Source organism: Pagrus major, chromosome 5 (assembly GCF_040436345.1).
Source record: "Pagrus major chromosome 5, Pma_NU_1.0".
Taxonomy (NCBI): Eukaryota; Metazoa; Chordata; class Actinopteri; order Spariformes; family Sparidae; genus Pagrus; species Pagrus major.
The window spans coordinates 21,509,144-21,533,171 of NC_133219.1; the positions used below are offsets into that span (position 1 = coordinate 21,509,144).

The 24,028-nt window shown below is 40.0% G+C and overlaps 2 protein-coding genes across 2 annotated transcripts; one reads left to right on the forward strand and one right to left on the reverse strand.

The window, feature by feature from the left end:
* Positions 1-1,880: 1,880 nt before the first annotated feature.
* malt1 (MALT paracaspase 1) lies at positions 1,881-12,708 on the reverse strand. Its single transcript, XM_073466470.1, has 17 exons — positions 12,551-12,708; positions 11,243-11,409; positions 10,905-11,026; positions 9,137-9,284; positions 8,707-8,885; positions 8,166-8,262; positions 8,009-8,056; positions 7,216-7,239; positions 7,069-7,119; positions 6,233-6,436; positions 5,928-6,105; positions 5,356-5,427; positions 5,143-5,270; positions 4,332-4,481; positions 3,406-3,563; positions 3,080-3,205; positions 1,881-2,805 (listed from the first exon to the last, which is right to left on the reverse strand). Exons 1-17 carry the CDS (start codon positions 12,697-12,699, stop codon positions 2,314-2,316), a joined length of 2,493 nt encoding a protein of 830 aa, XP_073322571.1. The 5' UTR covers positions 12,700-12,708; the 3' UTR covers positions 1,881-2,313.
* Positions 12,709-15,455: 2,747 nt separating this feature from the next.
* Positions 15,456-23,861, forward strand: prlrb (prolactin receptor b). The gene is made up of 9 exons (XM_073466019.1): positions 15,456-15,536; positions 16,885-16,973; positions 18,085-18,217; positions 18,820-18,989; positions 20,395-20,558; positions 21,062-21,203; positions 21,289-21,385; positions 21,483-21,552; positions 22,249-23,861. Exons 2-9 carry the CDS (start codon positions 16,895-16,897, stop codon positions 23,023-23,025), a joined length of 1,632 nt encoding a protein of 543 aa, XP_073322120.1. The 5' UTR covers positions 15,456-15,536; positions 16,885-16,894; the 3' UTR covers positions 23,026-23,861.
* Positions 23,862-24,028: the final 167 nt, after the last annotated feature.

The following is a 24,028-nucleotide window of genomic DNA, read 5'->3' on the forward strand; positions in this document are numbered from 1 at the left end:
GTCAGTCATGTCTAATTGGACATAATCTTAAACCAGATGTTGTGTTTTAAGTGGATTTCAGATAGCGTTCTAAAAGAGTAAATTTCACGTGAGCAGATTACAGCAAAAGTCATCCACATTTGCTTGAGTAACTCCGTTAAGTGTCCTTTTGCTTGAGTGGTAGCTTTGGAAACAACCCCCATGAACAATATTTAGAGTTAAACAACCTCATGTATGGATGCACAGGCTAACAGGTGCAAAATGCTCCACTGATATTCACACGAGCACACACAGTTCTCACCATATCTCACACAATCCTTGGATCAATTCATCAAAAATAAGTAATCAGTTTCTTTTCTAGTGCTCATTATGTTTCTGTACCTCATTTGTTCTCCTTTCTTTCCACATTAGTACATTTTGTTATTGTCTTTAAAGTTATTTTCTTTTCATCTCTTTCCTCTAGCATTTCTTAATAAGTTGTTTCTTTCACATACAATCTTGATCTGATTAAAAAATAATAGGGTGTAAAAGCAAAAAAGGGCTCAAGAGTTTTCTCATCATACTGTATTCTGCAGTTGGCTGTCTCTGTCTCTGTCTCTGTGTGGGACATCCTGCCACAGGACTCCTGGTTTCTTATGTAAGGAGATTAATTCTGCATGTGCCACATTGTCACATGTAAAGATGAGGAGAAAGTAGGACGTGGAGCAGCACAGTTAACATCCTTATACAGGGTTCCCACACATGTTTCAAATCCAAGGACTTTTCAGGCCCATTTCCTCAAATTCAAGGACTGAGCGTGGCATAGTTTGAGACACGATTTACTGTTACAACAGAATTTTTAGAATGAGAACCAGCAGGCTTTACAGAAGCTCAGAGACAACAACTTAAAAGAGAAAAAGAGAGAAGAAATTTAAGCACATTCAATGATCCATTTACATTTTCAAAAACGTTCACACCCTTGATGTTTTCCCCTCAAGTTCACAGATTCAATAATTTCAAGGACCCGTGGGAACCCTGCTTATAGTAACCTCATGTTACACTAACTGCAATGAATAAAAGTGGCAGTGGACCTCAAACCACAGAAATAATATCGATCAAGTGTGCAGCGGACTGTGCCGTTTCTGAGTCTGTGATTTGTCACCATCTTTCAAAAGTAGCAGCATGGACCTGTGGAGGTTAATAAAGCAAACACACACAGCAGGAGCGTCACTGACTGTGACAGTCATAGTGGAACTCTTTTGGAAAGTTCAACAGTTCACTGAGGAGTGAATGAACTAAGTCCTCTGCCAAACAAGGATATAAGACACGGTGATGACACGGGTTACTGCAGGCAGCAAGTCCAGAGCTGGTGGAAGTCATAATAGAGAGGTTGTCATCCTGAGGAGACAGAAGAATAATAGATCTGTGGACAATTTCTCAGTCGGCTGAGGTTTTTAATCTGATCAATTGTCTATCAAAGTATTTAACCATGACTTTCTCTCCTCTGGTTAACTGCATTTTAAAGTCTCTAACTGTACAGCAGAGGGAGCTCTTGCAAATGTAGACTACTTACATGAACAAATGTTTACAATGCTTTTCTTGTGCAGATTGCTTCCTACTTTTAAATCCTGATCCTCCTTTAATGTGTCCTTATTTGGCTCATATTTTTAAATTTAGCCAAACGAGCACAATCATGGCTTTTAAAAAAGTTTTTTAACCGTCCAGTTTCTTTGCTTTTTTGTTTGGCAAAAGTCAGAATTCTTAAAAAATTCTGCCTCTGCAAAACATGCTTACAGCAATTAGACCTTATGATGCAAACGTGGCAGTTTAATGAAATGCACTTTTTCATTCTTCAAAATATTTATTTAAAAAACTATAAAAATCAAGTAAAACAGTCAGTATACAACTCGTTGAGACACATAATGCTTTCTAAATGAAGAATATAATATTCTAAAAAAATCTTGTTAAAGGGGCACTATGTAGTTTTGGAGAAGAAATTCAAACTCAGAATTTTAATATTTACAATATTAATGAGGTAATAATACAAACTCAGAAATATTTATTGTTCTCAGAGGAAAATAAGGTCCCCAGAACACTGTTTGAAGCTAGACAGGTGGCAGGGTCTGCCACATATAAACAAAGTATGAAATTGTGTTGTCCAGTTAATCAGTCATGAAACGAAGATAGTTTGTTTATTTAGATTGTTTAGGCATAAAAAAAATGTAGATCTTTCTCTTCTGATTAAAATTTCTTCCCCAAATCACAACATGTAACAGAAAGAGCAGCAGTAGTTCAGACAACATTAGACATTGAATGCTTCTCTTCTGAGAGGTATTAATGACATCCAGCAGAGTTTTACTGCTGCTGAAGCTGCAGACTGTTGATGAACACAGTCTGTAGCTCGGTGATGTCCTCAGTGGCCTCTATCGGGATGCTGTGCCGGCCTGGTGAGCTTGAAAGCCCGCCGGCTGAATCGTACGCCGCTTCATACCGAGGCTGGCTGAGGTTGTCGTAGTAGGAATCCCCACAGCCTCCCACTGCACCCTGCAGACGCTCGTACACGTCTAGATAGTGGTGCTGTGGCGACAGGCGGCTGTAGTCCTGGGCTTGGTGTAGCCCGTGATGGAGGTGGAGGCGGTGTTCAGGCCCGGGGCTGTGACAGGGGCTGTGGGACGGGCTGTGGGGCATCAGACACGTCTGCAGGCAGCTGTTTCGCCTCATGGCCCGGTGGAGGTCCAGTCTGGCGATCAGTGGCTTGCCAATGTTGATGCTTTTGGACCAGTGGACGGGATCGTCGACCATGGCACTGAAGGTGCCCTGAAGACACACAGTGAAGACCAGCTCCTCCTGATGTATGTGGGGTAAGAGAAGGAACAGTATTAAGAAACACAAAGGGATTCATTTTCATTTTTACTGCCTAGAATCACTGCTCCTGAGCTCGATTTAACCAAATACTTCCTTGAATGGCTACACAACTACAGAATAACAGATATTCTATGTTGAGTGAACACAAATGAAAGATGGAGAAGATATTTTTTTGCTCCTAACTTTTTTAATTTCATATATAGTAGCCACGTGGCTCTAGTAATACCCCTTTCCCAAGTCATTTCGAGTTTGTTACCCTGAGCTTCTGCAGTGAGCTGACTCTGGTGTAAAGACAGTGCTGCGGCAGGCTGCTGGACAGGAAGTAGATCCCCGTCTCCTCTGGTGTCTCCCTGTTCATCTCTTTAGGATCAACATCAAGGTCCTGCAGTAAGGAAACGAGACATGTGGCCGTGTAAAGTATGTACAAACACATATACAAACACCCACTGTCAAAAGAGTTGCATATTTGTGGATATTACAATTCTTTGTTCTGATTCTGATTAAGTTATCCTCTTTCTCCACAAGGTTCTGAGAAATTCTCTGCTTTTTCTTAATAACCAGCGTTCATGACAATGTGCTGACCTGTGAGAAGTCGGTGACGTGAGCCTGGCAGAAGGACATGTCCTCGGGCTTCTTAACGATGTGCGTGTAAATGACAAGCACGTTGGAAAACTCTGCAGCGAAGCCCAACTTGATCTGAGCCCCGCAGTCAAAGTTGAGACACATGCTCTCAGGAAGCTCTGCAATAACGCGCAGACAGACAGACAGACATTACAATTACCACACATTGCTGTATCTAAAAAACAGCTCATTGCTCCATTACTATGCCTGAAAGACTACCTTATATTCATTGATTTATCATGAGACACATCCACTTTGTGTGTGTTTATTTGTTTAATTTCAGTGTTTTGTCTTCGCCTGTGCATCCAGAAGCTTGTGACTGAATAAAAGATGATTAAAGGGATAAGAAAAACTTTTTTTCAATCTTTTCATGTGAATTAATGGATATATTCACCTTTAAAGGTCTCTAAAAACTCTGGAAATTAAATAATGTTATGGAAAAATGTGACTTTGGTTGTACTTCATAACTCATGTCAACACTGAGGCTGTAACCTGGGATAAGAGGATCACAAGAGGATGTTATTTCATTTATGGGGTCACAAGTCAAAAACACTGTGAACCACTGTGACAAGGAACAATCCTCTGTTAGTTTGGTTGTCTACCAGGTTGGAACAGCCACAACAAAACTACCACAAGTAATTTGCTTCCATTTTCCATGAGCAAATATTTATTATCTAATGATAGAGGAAGAGGTGATAACTGAGTGTTTTCCGCTCCTCCAACCTGGTGCAAAGCTCCAACAACAGTGTGGTTGCCCTGGGAAGCCACCATGTGTCTGAAGTGTATAATGCGAGTGAGTCAACATTCAGGCAAACAGGGACTTCCCAGTGCAGTAACAACAGGTGCAAACAAATATTTTAAAATGACATAGAGGGTTTTAAAATCACCGTGAGCCTTCGCCCACTGGCGGCTGTGAGCGTGAGCGAGATCAGCGCTGTCGCCGGGCAGAATAGGATCCGTCAGAGCTCTCCTCTCTGACAGACTGCTGCGGATCTCCAGAGCCTGCTTCCCCTTCGTAGCATCAAACTGACCCATGTCTGCACACAAGACATTATGAATTACACGGCAGCACTTCAACAACAGCCAGTCTTGACTGTAACAACTCACAAATTATCCAAAACTCCATCACATGAGCTGCTCCGACCAAAAGCATTTGTAACGCTGTGAGGGGCAATTACCTTTAAGTACAACTGATTTACCAACCCTAATCTAATGTTAAAGACGTATCTTGTTCAAATCCTAAACGTTGTTTAATATTAAGTGCATCTTAAAGCAACCTCAAGTCATTTTCCTTCATTAATAGTGTATTGGAAATGAAACTTCATTACCCTACAAGCAGACGGATACAATTTTGTCATTAATAATGCAAGACAAGCTACAGTTCATTAACTTTATTGCCTTTCTATTAAATTAAATTGAAACACATCATGTGGGAAACACAGCAACTGTAAGACAATCATATTTTGTAATCAAACACTGCAAAATGGTCTTTTAATTCTTTAAGAGAATAATTCTTCTAATAATTCTTCATGGTAACCTAATAATCTTCTCAGCCACAAACTCATTTTAAAATGTAAGATGTAAAAAAAAAATCAAGACTACAATACTCTTACCAGACAATAAGACTATATAAGACTATAATTTTCATTATTCATTTCAGTGCATTTTGCAGAGCTTGTGTTTCTACTGCTCTCTCACCCTCTGCGACTTTGTCCAGCACCACGGTAATCTTCTCATCATCCAGCAGTCGCTTCTTCAAAAACTTGACAAACACACCGTTGGTGAAGCCACTGGAGCTCAGCTCAAAGGCCTCGGCATCTTGGCACCTGAACAGCCAAACAAAGAATATAACACTTTATATATACAAGTGTATACGTTTAGTTTTGGATGATAGTTGATGGTGAAACTTACGTAGCATATCCAAAGACAATGTTGGCTGTGACCCTCAGGACGATGTTTGGAGTGCTGTCATCATGGATATTCCTGGAAAATTAAAATATCTATGAGACATCATAAATCGTGAATCCCTGAAAGCTCTGTGCGGTCGAGAAAATAATTCCCCAAAGGTCCTGTTGTGATATTACACGCAACAATAATCTCTGGATATAAAATTAGATCCAAAGGATGCACTGGTAGCCTAATGCTTCGACAACATCCCTGGTTTGATTGCAGCTGCAGACCTTCAGTCAAAGGAGGTATTTAGATGCTTTAATTGAGTAAAAGTACTAATACCACACTGTTAAAATACTGTAAAAAATAAGTCCTGCATAGAGAAAGACTAAAGTACAAGTACTTGTTTGGACAGTACTTAGATACAATATTATTATATTATAAGTAATATTTTGGGGGTAGCGTGGATCTGAACGTTACACTCATGGTTGATTTCATGTATTTTAAACTGCTCTATATGAGAGTGAAAATTAGTTAAATCACAGTTAAATAACTAAAAGTTAAAGGAATGACCCGCTGACTCAAGGATTCACCTCTTCCTGCACATGTCCAGCAGGAACACATTGAGGCCCGTCTCCTTCTCCTGCATCAGTTTAAGGATGCTCTGCACACACAGACAGTTGGCTGAGCGGTACGGATTTGGTGCGTCCACCGGCACCATGAAACTGTTGCCATAGTTCTCATATCCATGACCAGCGTAGTACAGCAGACCTGAAGAGGGACGTGTGTATTTAAATCGTTCCTTTATCTAACCTAAAATCATATGAGTCACGCTTTGGGATGTGAGTTTTTCTGGATTTATAACCATCCACAGCAGGTTTGTAAAATGTCAACATACCGTAGACTCCCTTGTGAAGCAGCAGCAGGAACTCATCGACAGCGTTTCTCATCTCGGACTCCGTGAGGTCCAGCAGCGAAACCACCTGGAAGTTGAGCTGCCGCAGGAGGTTGGTGAGTTCGTACACGTCCACCATGGGAGCTTTGAGCTGCGGGTGGTTCTGGTACGACAGATTGCCGATCAGCAGGGCCACTTTGTCAGTCGCTGGGACGGGACACGGGAGAGGGAGTAAACCGAACTGTTAAACTCATATACAATAATATGCAGCAATGAAGCATACAGCATACAGTATGTTATACTTTAAATGTTGTAGCAAAGAGAGAACTAAACTTTACATTAATGCACAACTTTTGTGACTGATACACCAGTAATTCAGGTAGCGGTGCAACAAATCAGAAAAACAAAGGTGATGGCAGGACAAAAGTGTAGACAGGAAGGAAGTGGATCCTTTTGTGTTGAATACAAAACACTATGATATTAATAGCTGTCTGATGTCATGTGATACATCAGCCCCACAACATAAAACAACCTTTGTGAAGCTGGGTACTTTTCCTTTTCTGATGACACAAGTGTTGGGTATACTCGCTGCTATTTGTAGACGTTGTTTGGTGTATCTGGGCGGCATTATGCTGTAAAGTGTTATTCTGTCTACATGTGTACATGGCAACAAGCTTCACATCTTTATTTTGGGTGTTCCTGGTGAGAAGGGAACTCATGACAAAGATCCTAATAGTGTCTACATAAAGTAGAACTCTTGCATCAGTCATATTAATCACTAGAGTTAGTAGAAACGTACGGTCGAGAACATCATATTTTAATAATTTACTAAAACTTACCATAAAGTTGATCTGGAATACTGTTAAGGAAAAATTCACTGGAACCTAAACCTACAATGTCACAGCAAACACACAACAAATGATCATATAGCACGAGCTGTGTGAGGAAAATATGTGTTTGAATGGATGTGTATAAATTACTCTTACCTCCTCCGATGGCGTAAACATCATCTAGGAAAAAACAAAAACACAAATGCTTCATGTAAGATGAACATTTTACATCAGTGTTAATATCCTATTCTTTTGATTCTGGAAGAAATGATTAGTCAAAGAGAAGGTCAGTAATAGTGGAAGAGATGTCTGATTTTCATGCAATCGAATCAACTAATCATAATCAGATTATGATAATGTGTGTTATTTTTCGTATTGTAACTGAATCCCATGAAAGCACCAACACCAACAATGTGTTAGTCTGTTCCTCAATACTTTCCAACCTCCAACACATTTACTTATAGCAGTGTTTGGGACTAATTCAAAATAAACTACAGTCGCTGTGTCGCTGCAATTGTAACAGTGGAACGTGTCACTCCTGGAGGCTCGATAATGTTTATTTTATAGTGAATAATGTCAACAGTTTGTGACATACGCTTACAGTATCTGGCTTTGATGCAGAGACGATACTACAGGATTAGTTCAGTAGGATCAGTTCATTGTAGTTGTGGTATTTTCATGGGATTTGTTGACAGACACATACAGAACACAGCCACCCTGTTAGGTATAATTGGTTGAGAGTAATGATGTTAGTTAAATCAGAATGAATGTGTTTGAACCTGGAGATCGAACCCTGTGCATTTTGTGCTGTTTAGTGTTAATGTGATGATAATACAGATCATGTCCCACATGCACTTACAGGAAAAATCGTTATGATTAATATTTCCATGCACCTAATCGTAACCCTAATGCTATTATGTACACCGTGCACCGGTCCTCTTAACTCTACCTTCAGAGCACTCCATTGCTCCTGAAATCTGGACAGATATCCTCGGTGCTTTCAGTCAAGAACAGAGCACATAGTCACTCAGACGTAATGACAAGAGAGCTGGTTTTACTGGGCTGTAATAACAGCGTCACAAATAATGCACTGAAGTGTGACGTACCGATCACAACGTCAACTTCACTGGTCCACAGTCGCTCACTGCTGCTGCTGATCTCACAGCGATACCTGCCGTGCTGATCCTGCATCACGTGAGGAATCTGAAACACACAAACACTTTTATATTAAGCCTTGTTTCCTGACAAATGTAAGGGATCAGAGAACAGTGGGAGCAATTTAGAGAAAATAGTCCAGCCGATATAACTTTAAAAAAGGCCAAGCCAGGAGAAATTACAACAATAATGTTTCAAGTTTTTTCTCCTGAGTCATATATTAAGTTTCAACATTGCAGAATTATGCAGTCTGGGTTAATATTGGAGGGTAAATGCACATCTTTCCAACATATTTGGGGTAACAGGGGAAGTTTCATATTGATATTTGTTAAAATTTTTACCTTATTCACCCGCCGTGTCTCTCCTCAAAGCAATACATACAGTATATTCACAAATTTCAACCCCTGTATTTAACTTAATCTACTAAGTATATAATGGTTTCGGTATTTGTGACAGTATATCATAAAACCTCTCTAACAACAATCTCCTCACCATGAGTTTCCTCTTATTGGCGCTGGGGATCGGGACTCCATTTCTGTGCCACTGGTATCGAGGGATCGGCCGTCCCACGGCTCCACACTCCAGCTGCAGGTTTTCCCCGACAGGTAGCCGCTGCGATTGAGGCTGGATCACCAACTTCAGCCGACCTTCTAAGGAATGATAACTCTGCCCTGGTGGGTGGAGGAGAGGAGACATCATAAGTATATTATCTACTACATCCAATATACAGATGCCTGCTGAGTTGAAGGTTCAATTCCCAGAGGAGTCACTTATTCTAAAGATGTAAACATGGCCTGTCCTGCAACTAATGCAGAAACCTCAAATATATGTAAAATCACAGAAGTGGTTCAAACGAAAAGAGAAAATAACAACAATCTTTTTACAAACACAGCAGACAGTGCAGGAGACTGTGATGTCTTACCGCAAAACATGTTGACATTCAGGACGTCCACCTGAGCCCACTGGCTGAATTCAACAGCATCTCCACAGTTGACCCTGCAGATGTAAAAGCCAGCGTCCTTCAGCTGGACTGGACTTATCATCAGGTCTGGAGAGAGGCCGTTTGGCACCTGAGGTTGTGAAAACGTGATCACACCTATCAGTATGGCAGGTGTAACATCACTCGAGCTGAGAGGAGAAACAGCAGTCCCCCATCTGCAGGTTGACATCTTGTCTCTTTACCCCACTTTATTTTCACTCTCCTTCCCTCATTCTGCGAGCTCTTTAAAAAGAAGGGATCCCAAACCTTCCTAAACACCGAATTAAAGGATTTTGTAAGGACTTTCCAGGCCCAGTACATTCAAATGAAAGGACCCAACACAACACACTCATCAACATAAATTACTGTTACAACTCAGAGAATCGAAAGGACTTTAATTTATTTTCTTGCATGAAATATGTAAATGTAAGCACTTTCAATGGTCCGTGTCTTTTTCGACAATTTTCAAAAATGTTCTTAAATTAAAACACTTTCAAGGATTTTAAGGACCCGTAGATAACCCTGAAATGGCATTTTGTTGTAAGTATATATATCCCAGTGTGTGTTACTGAGCTCAAGAGATGCAGTGCAGGGTTTCAGCATTGTAGCGTTGTTGCCAAAATACAAATTCAAAGTATAATTAAGAAACATTTTTCAGGGGAAAGTAATTTTGTCCTTAAAATGATCACATTTAAAGATATAGAATGCTGTCAAAACAGAGTGCTATCCTTAAAAACACATAGCAGTCAAACTCGCTACTTTCAGGCAAAAAGCAGAAGCATGTGGACGTACACATACTGTATGTAACTTTCCCCTTTTAAATTCAAGATGGTCAGCTCTAAAGTAAAATGGTTTCAGATTTTAGTGTAAAAGGGGAACAGTGAGTAGTCTCACAGGGTCATCAACATGTTGTAATGTGAGTACTATGTAATGTTTCGTTAAAGTCAGGGCCCGTGCAGGAAGAGAGAAAGCGTGAGAGTCAGAAATGTTTTTTGTCAAATACTAATCTACATTTATAGTAAACATTTTGAACTGCAGAGCTAAAATACTTTAAACTGATGTTTTCTTGCATTCAGGTTGCTTTCTCACACCGCAGTGGACAAGCTGCATGTCTGAAAGGGAATGAATTGCTTGCACAAGATGATTCAATGCAAAACTATGCCATGTATGTCGACAAAATGGACCAATCAAGAAATGATATAGACCTGTTTCTCAATCTAGGAATGCAGATCTGCCATCAGGGTGGCTCGTATGTTTGCTGTACATTCAGGAAAACACGAAATGGGACCATAAAGTTAAAAAATCTGCAGTATCACAGATACAGCGTTGAGCCATGAGGAAGCACTGCTTTTGACAGTGTTTTTGTGCATCGAGCCAGGAATTTTTTTTTAAAAAGTACTGGGGAAGAAGATTTCAAGCCTGAGCATGTTAATCTGGCATTTCCACTTAAGTTTGTGTCTCACTGTTTTCCCTGTAAAGTTCATTCAAGTCCTGAACAGAACTTTGATAGCAAATGCATTTTAGGGATGCTCAGCGTTAAAACTTAAAGGCAAAATACTTAAAAGAACAAAAGTATAAAAATTTAAAGCAGCAGATGCATGAAAACACCTCACATGAACTACAACAAAGAAAAACAACAGAAACAAAGTTGAAGTGGTATTGTGTGTCTGTGTGTCTGTGTGTGTGAATTGGGGAGGTGGTCGTAGCTCACCTCTTCCTTGGTCTTGAACCACTGGTACTGTACTGGAGATTTTCCCACAGCGTGGCAGCTGAGGCGCAGATTGTGGCCAGATATCAGAGCTACAGACTGGGGCTGAATGAGGATCTGCAAGGCTGTACATTGAGGAGACTTTAACTTTTGAATTCACACTTATGACACTGATTTCAGATAGGTTGTATACCCAGAGCAAAGAGGAACAACTCTGGAATAAACACTGGCAATATAATGTAACTATTACCCAAACACCATGAAGTGAGTCAAAATCCCCCTGAGCTAAAAATACAACAGGCAGAACAAACACCTGCCTGGTTGAGGTGGTTTTACTGTACCTGGTGGTTTCAGGCACTGCAGGGCCTCCGAGTTGCCCAGAATTTGCAGGTAGTCAACCAGGTGACCCATGGTGCAGCCTCGCTCTCCCATCAGCCTCAGCAGCATGCGGCTCGGGCTGCCCTCCACCTGCAGCACCTTCAGAGAGCACTCGTCCATGTCGTCCGAGCTGGAGGTACGAGGCAGGAGACAGACAGCACGTCATATTTTTGACATCGGAATAATCTTTATGGGCAAACGTTGTATATTCACAATAAAGACGGGACACGTTTACAAGAGGAGACACACAGCTTTACGAAAGACATGCAAATATAAGCATATTGTTATTATATACAGATAAGAGTTGGACAGCAATGAAACAGTATGCAGGTGACAGTGTGACAGTTTCTGCATGGTGACGGCTTTGATGAAAAAATAAGGGGATTTATTTTGAGCTTTAAATGCTCTTTTAGATCTTGTAATTACAATTAACAGGTAGAATTGAAATTATAATTCAAAACATAGGAAAGGAAACTGCTGTCAATCTAGGGTTGGAGCGGTACACTGGTTAAGGTAAACCGCAGTATTTAAACAGACCATGCACATTTGTTTATCTGAGGTACTGAATTTTACTACAGTGTTTTTTAATTTTAAATCTTAAAATGAATGACAGATTTAAAAAAACAAGGAATAACACCAAAAAATGTCTAAATCTAGTTTACTAATATGTTCTGGTGTGTTTACATCTAATGTTTGAAAAAAAAAATCTACAGATTGTAGGTATGTGAACGATCTCTCTCTGTCATTTCTGTCATTTACGTGACAATAAACCTTTTATTCATATAGTAAAAAAAATAACAGAATTTCTGTCATGTTGTGTAGGACTGAACTGTTGAAGCACAGCAAATAATTTCAGGTCAGGACAGGACTAATCTGGGCTGTGAAAACTCACTTGTCAGTGAACCTTTATAGTAAAACACATATTAATAATTAACTAGCTGATTATTAGCACGCATATTAGTAGCATATTGGCTCATTATTAGACACTTATTAAAACCTTATTCAACATGATCATATTCTACAACCATTATGTGAGTAGTTTCTCCAAATAACCACCTAATTGACTTGTGTTGATGGCTAATCACCATCATAATGTCCTTTGTACCTATTGTGTTCATGTCTCACACTCTTGTGTCCCACCTGTAAGTACTTACCGGGCATCATTATTCTAAAGCAGCATCACATGAAGCCTAACGCGTTGTGTGTCGCACACAATAGGACTGTTTGAACAATATGACTGTGGTATCCTGTGGTTTTTAACTGCAGCCTACCTGACTTTAAAGCGTCGGTCATTGCCGACTATGTCTCCAAGTTTTCGCCATCCTCTGCTGCTGGATCTGTCCAGCACCTCGCAGAGCCTCCTCACCACCGGCTCCTTGATCAGGTTGATCTTCGTGGACCGCTCCAAAGTGTCCGACATGGCGGCAAACAAGACAAGTTTACCATCGACGCGTTTCTCTCAGACTGCAGGCGCTGGCGTAACACTTGACATCGACACAGAAAAGTCCACTTCCTGGAAGAAAACTTGAAAGTGATACTGACACACCTACTGCGCTGTGGCTGCGCTGTGACTGCGCTCTGCCCGGTTTCCCCCCGCAGCGCCGCCGCGAGCTGCCTCTGCCAAAGATTGTACATGCGTCAAGATAAGACCCCGGAGGTAAACGTTCAGATTTACGTTACATTTTTGTTTGTAATTATAAACTGTGCTTTACTTTATTTATTATACAAACAAAGAACAGTGACAGACTTAATGCCGTACATTTACTTACACCAACAACAGAATCACATCTCCATTATTAGGCATCAGGAAGCAGTAGAAAACATACCAGCTTGAAAAATGTACGGAAGCATATTGCTGCCACACAAGAAAAACAAAACAAAAAAAAAAACACTATCATGTTATAACATGAAAACTTTATTGTACGCACTTGATAATTTATATTGTACAAACGTGATAATTTTATTGTATGAATATGATAAAATGTGATAAATTTCAAGTTATAACGTGATCATTATATATATATATTGTTACAATGATTACATTATTGATTAGAAATGCAATATTTGTGTTCTTTAAGATTAGCAACGCCCAAAAGAATCTTTTTATACCTTTTGCTTTATTGTACACTTGCCGCCTTTGCACAACAACAATACACCCTTGTTGTCTTTACATTCTGTAATTATATTTTTTGTCTCATGTACATACATGTATAGATATGAACCTTACCCCTGTTGAGCTATATTTTTATTCTGTATACCCTGTTTTTGTTTTTCTTTCTTTCTTTCTTTCTTTATTATTATTATTACTATTGTAGAGATTTTATTTACTAATAACTATTTACCATTTTTATTCTAATGAGAAAGGAGACCTGAAATTTGCAGGTTGCCAAAGATGCTCCCCTAAAACTGAAAAGCCACCACCTTGAGAATTTAAAGGATAAATTCACCCAAAAATTAAAATTCACTATCTACTGCATGCCAATGGAAAGTTGGATGAGATTTCTTGACATTTCTGAAAACAGTCTTGTAGCATTTTCCTAAACAACTTGTAGATGGGGACTAAAAGGAGTCCTGCTCACTGTCCCATGAGAACCATCTCAAACACACACCATCTCCACCAAGTGAGAGAAAGGTCAGTGCAATGCTAAGCTGATTAATTTTTATTATATATTCTTTGCATTTTGCTTTTATTCATCAGGTCACAACAGACATGCACTGACATGCAACCAGCCAGTGCATGTAGTGGGATGCAGGTGTGGACTGTCGAAGATGGTTAACTACAACAATAAAACAATGATGCATGCTGACTGTAAGAATATGCCCTCTTCACCGCACCCTCAGGCCAGACAGGCTAAGTCCATCCCTGGTAGAGGGTGGAGTGGAAAACTACCAGCCCTGTTGTTCACACGCCTGTGCTCAGTCAGCTGTGTACAAATCTTTGCTGCTGTGCAAGTCAACCTGTGTGACCCTCAACCCTGGCTTTAAAGCAAAATCACACTAGTGATTCTCACTAACAGCTTATATTCAGTCATTTTTAATTTGACCATTTTCAGGTTAAAAAGGATTTTGTGTTTTGGTGCAGACTTTTTATTCTTATCAAGGTAGAAAAAATGTTGCAGCTGCATTTATTTCCCACTTATTTATTTGTAACATTTTGCCACAAGTACTCTGTAAGTACAGCTTACATTCGCTAGCATGGCATCAGTCTTGTTTAGTCTTGTTGGCTCTGCACTGCATTTGTTACTGTACAATACGTCCCACTGGCTTTATCATGGACTGTATTCAACAAAATCAAACCAGAGCTGATTTCATTTTCCATGTTTTTCTTGTGGTCAACGTTTGCTGCCTATTGGTTGTTCAACATCAGATGAATAATGAAGCAAAAATGCATAAAAATGTTACAGAAAGAAGATACAGAATTAAATACGTTTGAGGAAATGAAGAGGGTGCAAAATGAGGTGGCAGTAGCTCAGGAGGTAGAGAGGGTTGTCCAGAAATCAGAAGGTCGCTGATTCGACTCCCCCTGGCTGCGCATCAAAGCATCCGTGAGCAAGATACTGAACCCCAAATTGCTCCTGATGAGCAGGTCGGTACCTTGCAGTGTGTGAATGGGTGAATGTGACAAGCGTTGTAAAGCACTTTGAGCGGTCAGTAGATGGGAAAAAGGATGAGAGCAATGCAAGATAGAAAATAACACAGAAATAAATAAATTCAGAAATATATGAATACATTTTAAAAAAGAATAGATAAATAAATAAAATGGAAAGATTGATTGGAAAGAAGATAAATAAGGTAAATAAATTAATGAATTACTTAACTTTAATACATTTATTTTAAACAGCAATTTACTTACTGAGTCATGTATTTACTTATTTTTTTATTATTAATTATTCTAATTTTGACAGTTTTGGTGCTCCATACAAGCTCGCTGTGGAAATATAACCTGCCAGTGGAGCAGCAGTTTCGTTTATAATAACATTAAATGAGGCAGCAGTGAGACATCTCGGTTATGCCACGCGCTCTCAGGTGGACAAGCTGTGACGACATCAAACCCCTCCCCTTCATGGCTCAGTTCACCTCTCTTCCTCGTTACATATCCCACCTGAGGTGACAGATACACGGGTTACCAGGTGTGAGAAGGTCGTCCACGACAATGTTGCGGCTGTAGGAGGCTTCCGTTCCCTCTGTGGTCGCGTCAACATCAGTAACATGGAGTTCATTGACTGAGTCGTGTAGGTCGACAGCCGTCCTCAGCTGGTGAGTTAACGTCAGAGATGCATTTACCTTTAATTGTGTTATGTTTAGGTTCTGCTATAAGATGCATACTCGTACTCTAACCTGTTGTGGTGAACTCGCCCGAGCTATTTTGCAGCAGCATATAAAATGGTACAACATGGAATAATACTAACAAAAGGGTCTTTATGTATCTTTACAGTAATCCTAATATATTTTTTCTGTTTTGGAACAAATCATAATAATGTCGAATGCCATTTTTCCCCAAGAAATTGTATAATAAGGACATTTTACTTAATACTTCACACTGTTTTCTTCTGATAACAGCTTGTTTATTCAGCCATGGGAATAATAAATATTTCTGAGTTTGTATTATTGCCTCATAGATATTGTAAAGTTTGAATTTCCTCTCCAAACTACAAAGTACACCTTTTACAGCCATTTAGAAGTTCATTAAACTACATATATTTCGAGATTAAATGTAGCATCAAGTATAAGTATCACCCCGGACACACTGCTTTGTCTGCGTGAAAATGTAGCTTTAAGTATTAATTTTGGCCAGAATCCACCTTACTCAAGCAATCATGTTCAAACTTGTCGAAGTAGGAGCAGCATGACCCCGAGCTTCTTGTGACAGTTTCCTGCACAAAACAAGAAAGTAATTAGAGAAAAGTGAAGTGAAGCTTTACCACACCTCCTCAGGTGACTATCTGGATAACACATTTCACTGTCGTTATGTGGCAGAGAGCTGGAGTCTGACACAGGGAGCATAAATCTGCCAGGTGCTCACTCTGAGCCAGTGAATCAACCTGTAAAATTCTAACATGACGTGCCAGATGGTTCCTTACAGGACCTAAGTACGTGCCAAACTAGTCCAAAGTCTGGACACTTTGTGGCCAAAAAGCATGTTATACAGTAGCTGAGTGTGTTATCTAAAACTGACTGTGCATTTTAGAGTTCCCAACACATTAATGCTGGTGTTTCAGAGGGCTGTGCGCTGTGTGGTAAGATCCCAGGAATAAGGAAGTACATAAAAAAATTGTCTAAAGTCCATTTGGATTATTTTAACCTGAAAGTTTTGTGAGTCAGATAAGACAAAAATGTCGATAATGTTGATAAATCTTGAATTTTTGGGTGACATCACAGATGAAAGGGTCATATGTTGTTCATATTTATGCTCAGATATTTTAGTGATACATTATAAAATGTTTTATCAGCATGTGATGTTGATGGCCCCCGTGTGTTGGCTACAATATGTATAAACAGTTATTGGTTGAGCTCATTGTTTTCCCTTAAAACAAGACACACAGCCAAACCACGGGTTTACACCACCTCATTAACAATAAGCTGGTGATGTCACTTCCTTTTTCAGGACACACTGCATGGCAGTTTGTGCCAGGATGTGGAGAGATCTTGGATTGGCAGTGCTTGTGCTGCTGTCTGCAGCTGTTGAGTCCAACAGTGAGTTAAAAGGCTTCAATTGCATTATCTTATCTTATAACAACAGTGGTATGTAGAGCTGGACATGCAGATAGTTTTGGTTTTATTTGTGCAGTTTTGGAGATTTGCCTCTGAGATTTCTTCAGTGAAAAAATACATTTTAAATATCTTTCCAGAAACACTGTCTCTGTTACTACATACAATATTGGTCTCATGTCTGAATAACTCACTATTATAACAATCACAAGGGCAATCTTACTAGTTCAGACCTTGCTACAGCCAGCAGCCTAAGCATAGCTCAGCACAAAGAGTAAAACAGGGGGAAACACTGAAACTGGATTTCCCTAAAGGTAACAAAATTCCCCTACTAGTATTTCTAAGTGCTCACTAATTAATACATTAGATCTGTGCAAAAACCTTAGTGTAAAAATGACGATTCACCTTTTTACAGAGGGTTATGTGCCTGACTATTTCTTGGCTTGGAGCAGTAACTTTCTGCGACCCCGCTGGTTGTCCGGCAGCTACTCACCTCAGGTGGATTACCCAGGATATCCACAAAATTGAATATGGAAAATTTTTGCAAGAATCTTTCAAGGGCAATTCTTCATTGTTGTGAGCACAAACAACATTAGCATTATGTAAAAACTGCCCTCAAGTGGACACCACTGTTGTAAATACAAATCTCAGGTCTGTTACAGTTTGTCAGATGTAATGTAGGCGCTGACTACAGACAAAGGTCATTACGTCACAACGTTATGTGTTGAAAACATGTATTGTGAAGTAAACATGTATGTAACGCTGTGATCCTACCCTCTCACTTTACTGAAGTTACATAATGGAGAAACAAGTGATAGAGACACCATTCACCCTATTACAAGACACTGGATCATAAAAATGATTTTGAAGCTTTTATGTGAAGGTGAGGTGACATAGTGTAGCTTCAGTGAACGGGGGTGAATGAAGAAATCTTAGATACACTTCTCTCAAAACGTGGCCAAATAAACCCCAAACTCTCTGCAAGGCTACATAGCATTAAAGGTAAGTGAGAAAAATTATATACCAAAAGTTTTTTTATTCTGTCAGTGCTGGATTGGGAATTAGGGTCTGACGGTTGTTTGTCACATGTTGCCAGGCTCGTCTCCACCAGGGAAACCAGTCCTGCTCAGCTGCAGGTCCCCTGAGAAGGAGACGTTTACCTGCTGGTGGGAGCCAGGCTCTGATGGAGGGCTGCCCACCGTGTACCGCCTCTATTATGAGAGAGAAAGGTCAGTCAATCACGAGGGCTTTTTAAATTTAGATTTTTTTTCCCACGTTCAACAGGTCACAGAAGAGATACAGGTATGGCGAGGGAGGGAGGGAATGACATTCAACAAAGGTCAGAATCAAACCAGGGCATCACCCACACTTAGAGTGAGTGAAAGTGAAGCTGTTGTTGTCGAGTGGTTAGCGCAGCGTTGCAGACAGGCGAGTGGAAAACCACCAGCTCACTTGTTCACACAATTGTGCACAGTCAACTCAGTGCAAATCCTTGTTGCAGTGCAGGTAAACCTGCAGACTTCAAACGCTTTACCTGTGTGACCCCCACTCGCCCTGGCCTGAGGGCAAAATGCCGATCCGGAAGGTTCTCCAACAACAACTCATAAAACCTGTCAGGAAATCTGATTATCCTCTGTAGTTTTTCAGATGATGACATTTGGGATGGTGTTGTCCGTGGTCAGACTCATATGTGATATACAGTCAAGCTATGTACTTTTTTATTGAGTGCAAACATGTATTTACTGCCCACCGGACAGTTTTACAAAGCTGAGCATATTGAAAAACATACATGCTTCGAACACCCTGAGCAGCTTGTTTTGCCAACGTACAGATTGGAGGGAGTGCACGAGTGTCCGGACTATCGGTCAGCAGGTAGGAACTCCTGTTTCTTCAACAAGAGCCACACCTCCATCTGGCTGGACTACTACCTGACAGTGGTGGCCTCCAATGCCCTCGGGAATGCCACCTCAGACATCTTTAAAATGGACGTGATGGAAATTGGTAAGTTGTTACTCCCAAAGAAGGAGGATTTAGATGAGATGAAATGCATCAGGAGAAAGATATTAAAGGTGCACTACATAACTTTTTCTAATAACAGTTTTGGTTATATAGGCCTATAGTCTTGAACTGAAGGACCTGGCTTTAAAGTGCATCTAAAACTCTAAAACTAGCTCTTGCAAACTGCTATTCCTGATATCAAGAGCTCTGTCTGTTTATAGGCCTTTCAAAATGTTGCAGAGTGAACCTTTAAGTCTGTTATTATACACACTGAGCACATAAAAACCCTCAAACAGAAAAGGAAGAAAAGGAAGAATATGCAAATCAACACGATCTGAGGATCTGAGGAGTAGAGCAAACTTTTGTAATTTGAAAATATTGTTATGATGAATATGTAATATATCATTCCTGTGGGTTTGTTTCTCTGCTGTACTACTTACTGTGCAAGTCTATAAAAAGTAGTGACCTTCCTTGGACTTTGTGGCCTATTGCTTTATAACCATAGTTGCTATAATCAGGATGTGACAAAATGGCTGTTTAATTAAAAAATGAAAACAAATCACAAGTAATTGTTAATATAATAACTAAGAGTAGCTCAGTCTGCTTAGCTCAACCGTGTATTGAGTCGGATTGGGAGTGACGAGCTCTGACCTATTGACGACTATAGATCTGTGTATTTGTGTAGTAAAAGTTAACACAGCAGAAAATTATCTGTAATGATTCGGCTAATGATTGGCACAGTCTTATTGGTCATGCAGCTTTCTTGGGCTTCATAAGGAATGGAAAAGTACTGAGTGACAGATATGAACCGGAGCAGAATGAGGTGGAACTGGTTTGTGACCGGTATGAAAAACTTGCGCGCAGTCTCGGATCAAATTTCACGTCTTTTGTTTGGTTACTCTTGGTTCACCTGGTGTTGGCTGACCCTAGTAAGACTACGTTTTACTAACTGCACAGGCCCGTGTCTGCTGCAAAGCCTCTCAGACCGAAATGGCTCTAGTGATGGCAGATTATGTCAGACGGTCAAATTAATCAAATGGATTGATATGGAATTTGATACAGACATTTGTGTCCCTTAAAATGTAGTCTGGGGGTATTGCAGTTAATAGTTCAGTGGTGAAATCACTTGAAACACAGTGTTCAAAGACATCTGCGACAAACCTTGGCAGGTAAGAGAGCCCAAACATGCAATTTGCATTACAGTGAACCACATGGAAAGCAGACAGTGTGTCTCGTGTGTACAATAATCCATTCTGCCTGTTGTTATAGCTTCTTCTTCTTCTTCTTGTTTTGTCATGTCAGTTGAGTAGGCGGTATTTAGAGCTGTCCACTTGTGATTGGATCACTCAGGACTCACGTTAATGCCTGGCATAAACAGGGCTTGAGTTTTGTTCTCTGTGCTCGACAGTGAAGCCCAATGTTCCTGAAAATGTAACGCTGCTGGTGGTGGAGACAGAGGACAGTCCATATCTCCATATCAGATGGGAACGTCCACATGACACAGACACCAAGTCCGGCTGGGTCACCATTAAATATCAACTAAGAGTCAAACAAGAAAACAACAAGTGGAAGGTGAGTTTTAATGAGTTTTAATCAACAGTATCTCCCACAGAAGGGTCTGCTAGTGCTAAAGCTGTCACGCTGATAGGTCATTTTACGACAGGGGCCAACACTAGACAATAGTTAAGTCCATGTTATAAATGTTTTATGAGTCTGTTACAGGTTTATTTTAGAGCTGAAACAATCAATTGACTCAGCAACAAACACAAAATTTAAACAAGGGACCGTCTGTATGCTATAGATGTAATTCACTTCAATATTAGAATAAAATTACTAAGAAATCTATCTTTGGTACGAACTGCAGCTGTCCAAACAGGAAGTAGTTAAACAACCTATAACTTCTCCTGAAAGTAAATGTTCAAGTTGTTACTTGGCCAGCCAGTAGAGGGCTGCCTCTAGGACTGTCAGCAGTCAAGTTGATTCGATTCCATACTTGACACTTTTTGTAAACCCACACACACATTTGACCCACATATGATTAAACCTGCGTACAATGTTTATTATTTGTTCTTTAGGAGTACATGTCAGGTACACAAACCCATTTCAGCCTGTACAGCGTCACTCCTGCAGTGGTGTACACAGTTCAGGTGCGCTGTAGACTGGACCACGGCTCCTGGAGTGAGTGGACCAACACTACCCACGTGAAGGTCCCGAACTGTAAGTGTCAAAAAGTCTTTTCCCCATCTTTGACTCTACAGTGAGGTGGCTGCTATTAATAATTGAAAATGGTCTTTTGTTTTAGATCTTCAGAATGAGAGATCGTTTTGGATCTTGGTTGCCGTCTTGTCTGCAATTCCATTTATGGCAGCAATGTGCATCTTGGTCATGAAGAGGGAAAAGTATGTATCTGCTGCAACAAAAGATAAATAACTTTTTATATAAAGCCGGGATGACGAGGATAATTTGACTCGTGACTTGGTTTCTTTTGTTCTCCAGTGTGAAGCAGTGTGTTCTGCCTCCTGTTCCTGGTCCAAAGATCAGAGGAGTAGATTTTCATCTTCTCATGGTAATACAACATCTCCATTGTATTTTTCAACAAATCCAAAAAGTTGCTTTGGGCATGATAACAATGATGAGGTCATAATGTACTGAATTAAAGGTACAATTTGTAAGAATTTCAGTTTGAAATGTTTGAAAATGAACTAAAATTATTCCTGAGGAACTGTGATTTAAGGACTGTATAGTAGATACTGATGAGTTACTAGAGAACAGACTGGGAGATACTGTATTAATGAACATTAGGTCGTGATTAGTTCATAAATATCTGTGAATCTAAATACTTGCCACCATGAACCAGCCGCTGAGTGGCACCTGCTAGTGACCACTCATTAAATGCTAATTACTTAATCATTAGTTACTCCTCACTAGTAACAAATGATTAGGTAATCAGTATTTAGTGAGTGTACTTGGTAACTACTCAGTATGGTGTTTCACTTTACTAAAGGGGGGCACAAAAAGGGCAACTAATCATTAAGTAATTAGTATTTAATGAGTCTACTTGGTAACTACTCAGGCCCGTTCTTTTTCAAAATACCAGCTAGCTGCATGGCTAACTGAGCTAACTAGCTAACAGCAGCTACAGATAACAGCAGTTAGCAGTTACTCTGATGATATGCTGCCCGCTGTTTGTTTGGAGCATGAGTTCGAGAGGTTGCCATTTTTTACATATTGAACCTTTAAACTTCATAACTAACCCTTTCAGAGTGGACAATCTGAAGACGCCATCAATGCCCTGATCATCAACCAGAACTTTCCTCTCATGGTGGGCTGGAAGGACCAGATGGAGGAATACCTCATTGTGACCGAGAATGACATCGGGCCTCTGTCGGATGCCTCCAATTGTCAAAAAAGGAAAAAGAGCTTGATTATTCCTGCTGGCTTCTGCTTAGACTGGGAAATCCAATGCAAGTCAACCCACATTCAGAATGACTGTGCAGGGGAAACAAAGAATGAAACGGATAACTTTCTCAAGAACAATAAGTCTCTCTCAGGGGAGAGTTTATCTAACATGGAGCCATCCAAGCTGCAGAAACAGCAGTGTTTAGGTCAAAACTTGGTAAACACAGAAGCGACAGAACCCAGTCCACTGAACCATGAGAATACCATCAAACCCTTCACAAACAGCGGCTATGTGGATATTCGGAGACATGTGGAGAACACACAGGAGGTGGATGTGAAACAGGTGGACTACAGCAGAGTGAATGAGGTGAACGGTGAACATGTGCTCATCCTCAACAACAAAAAACTCCCATTTAACAGCTCTGGCTACATGGATTTTCAGAGACGAGAGGAGGAAATATCAGAGGATTACAGCAGGGTGAAGGAGGTGGACAGTAACAATGTGGTTGTCCTGCAGAAACAAGACGTGTCATCTGACACAAAAAATCCTCATGTGACTGGAGCCCACAAAATGGGAGCGTGCACAGAACTCGTCGATAGCGGATATGTAGATACTATCCCTGCACCACCTTTAATGTGACGTTTTGTTAAAAATGCAGTATCCAAATACAAATGGCAGATGTCCCGTCTCATTTACTGTTCAGAGTCGAAGAAAAAGGCTGAAGGTATTGATAGTTACTAATTATCCAATGTTTGCATGCCAACAGACTGAACAGCAGATTAATTGAGATTAATAAATATATCACCAGACTTGCTGTATGTAAGAGTAGTTTGAGTTGTAATTATCACATAATAGGATACGTTGGCTCAGGCTAAGGTAACTTTTTACAAATCTGAAAAGAAAAAACTCTGCCGCTCCTTTTTAGATTCTTGCCACTACAGTGACACCTGATGTATTGTACAATGTTTTGATATATCAAAGCACAGGTTGAGTCTGGTGTGCAGACTACTCCACCTTGTGGTGGATGTTACCAGTTGCCCTTTAAAGAAACAGTGGTTGAAGTTTTTTTCTCCAGGCAGTGATGAAGTAAAACCATATGATTAGACAATTACTCTCAGACAGGAGTTCAACAGCAAAACAGCGTTGCAGCATTCTCTGAAACAACAGATGTCGATGGGGACTTGTTTTAAGGATCTGGTCATACTTGCTCATATAATTGTGCTGCCAGTTGTATACTTTTCTTTTTCTTGTTTTTGTTTAACAGAACCAAAGATCGCAAACACATGTACACGCCTGACTGGCAACTGCATGGTGAAGTTTAAACTGATTACTTTTGCTGCTTAAGGACAGAAGATTGAAGAGAAAACACTTTTTTTTTTGTCATTATTTTATTTGTGAAACATGGTTTTAAGTGTTTTAACATGTCTCTTCTTTTCTTTACTCCAAATGAAAATCAATGTATCAGATATCACCAAATATTTTCCTAGCTTATCATTTAAAATGACAAAAATATCTAATTTTTGTTGAATTTTTATTTTTTACTTCACGTTTATCTGAACAGATGGGTAGATTTAAGATCTGTAGTTTTGTAGACTCACGCCCTCTGTCTGTGATGCTGAAGTGCCACTGGGAAGCAAACTTG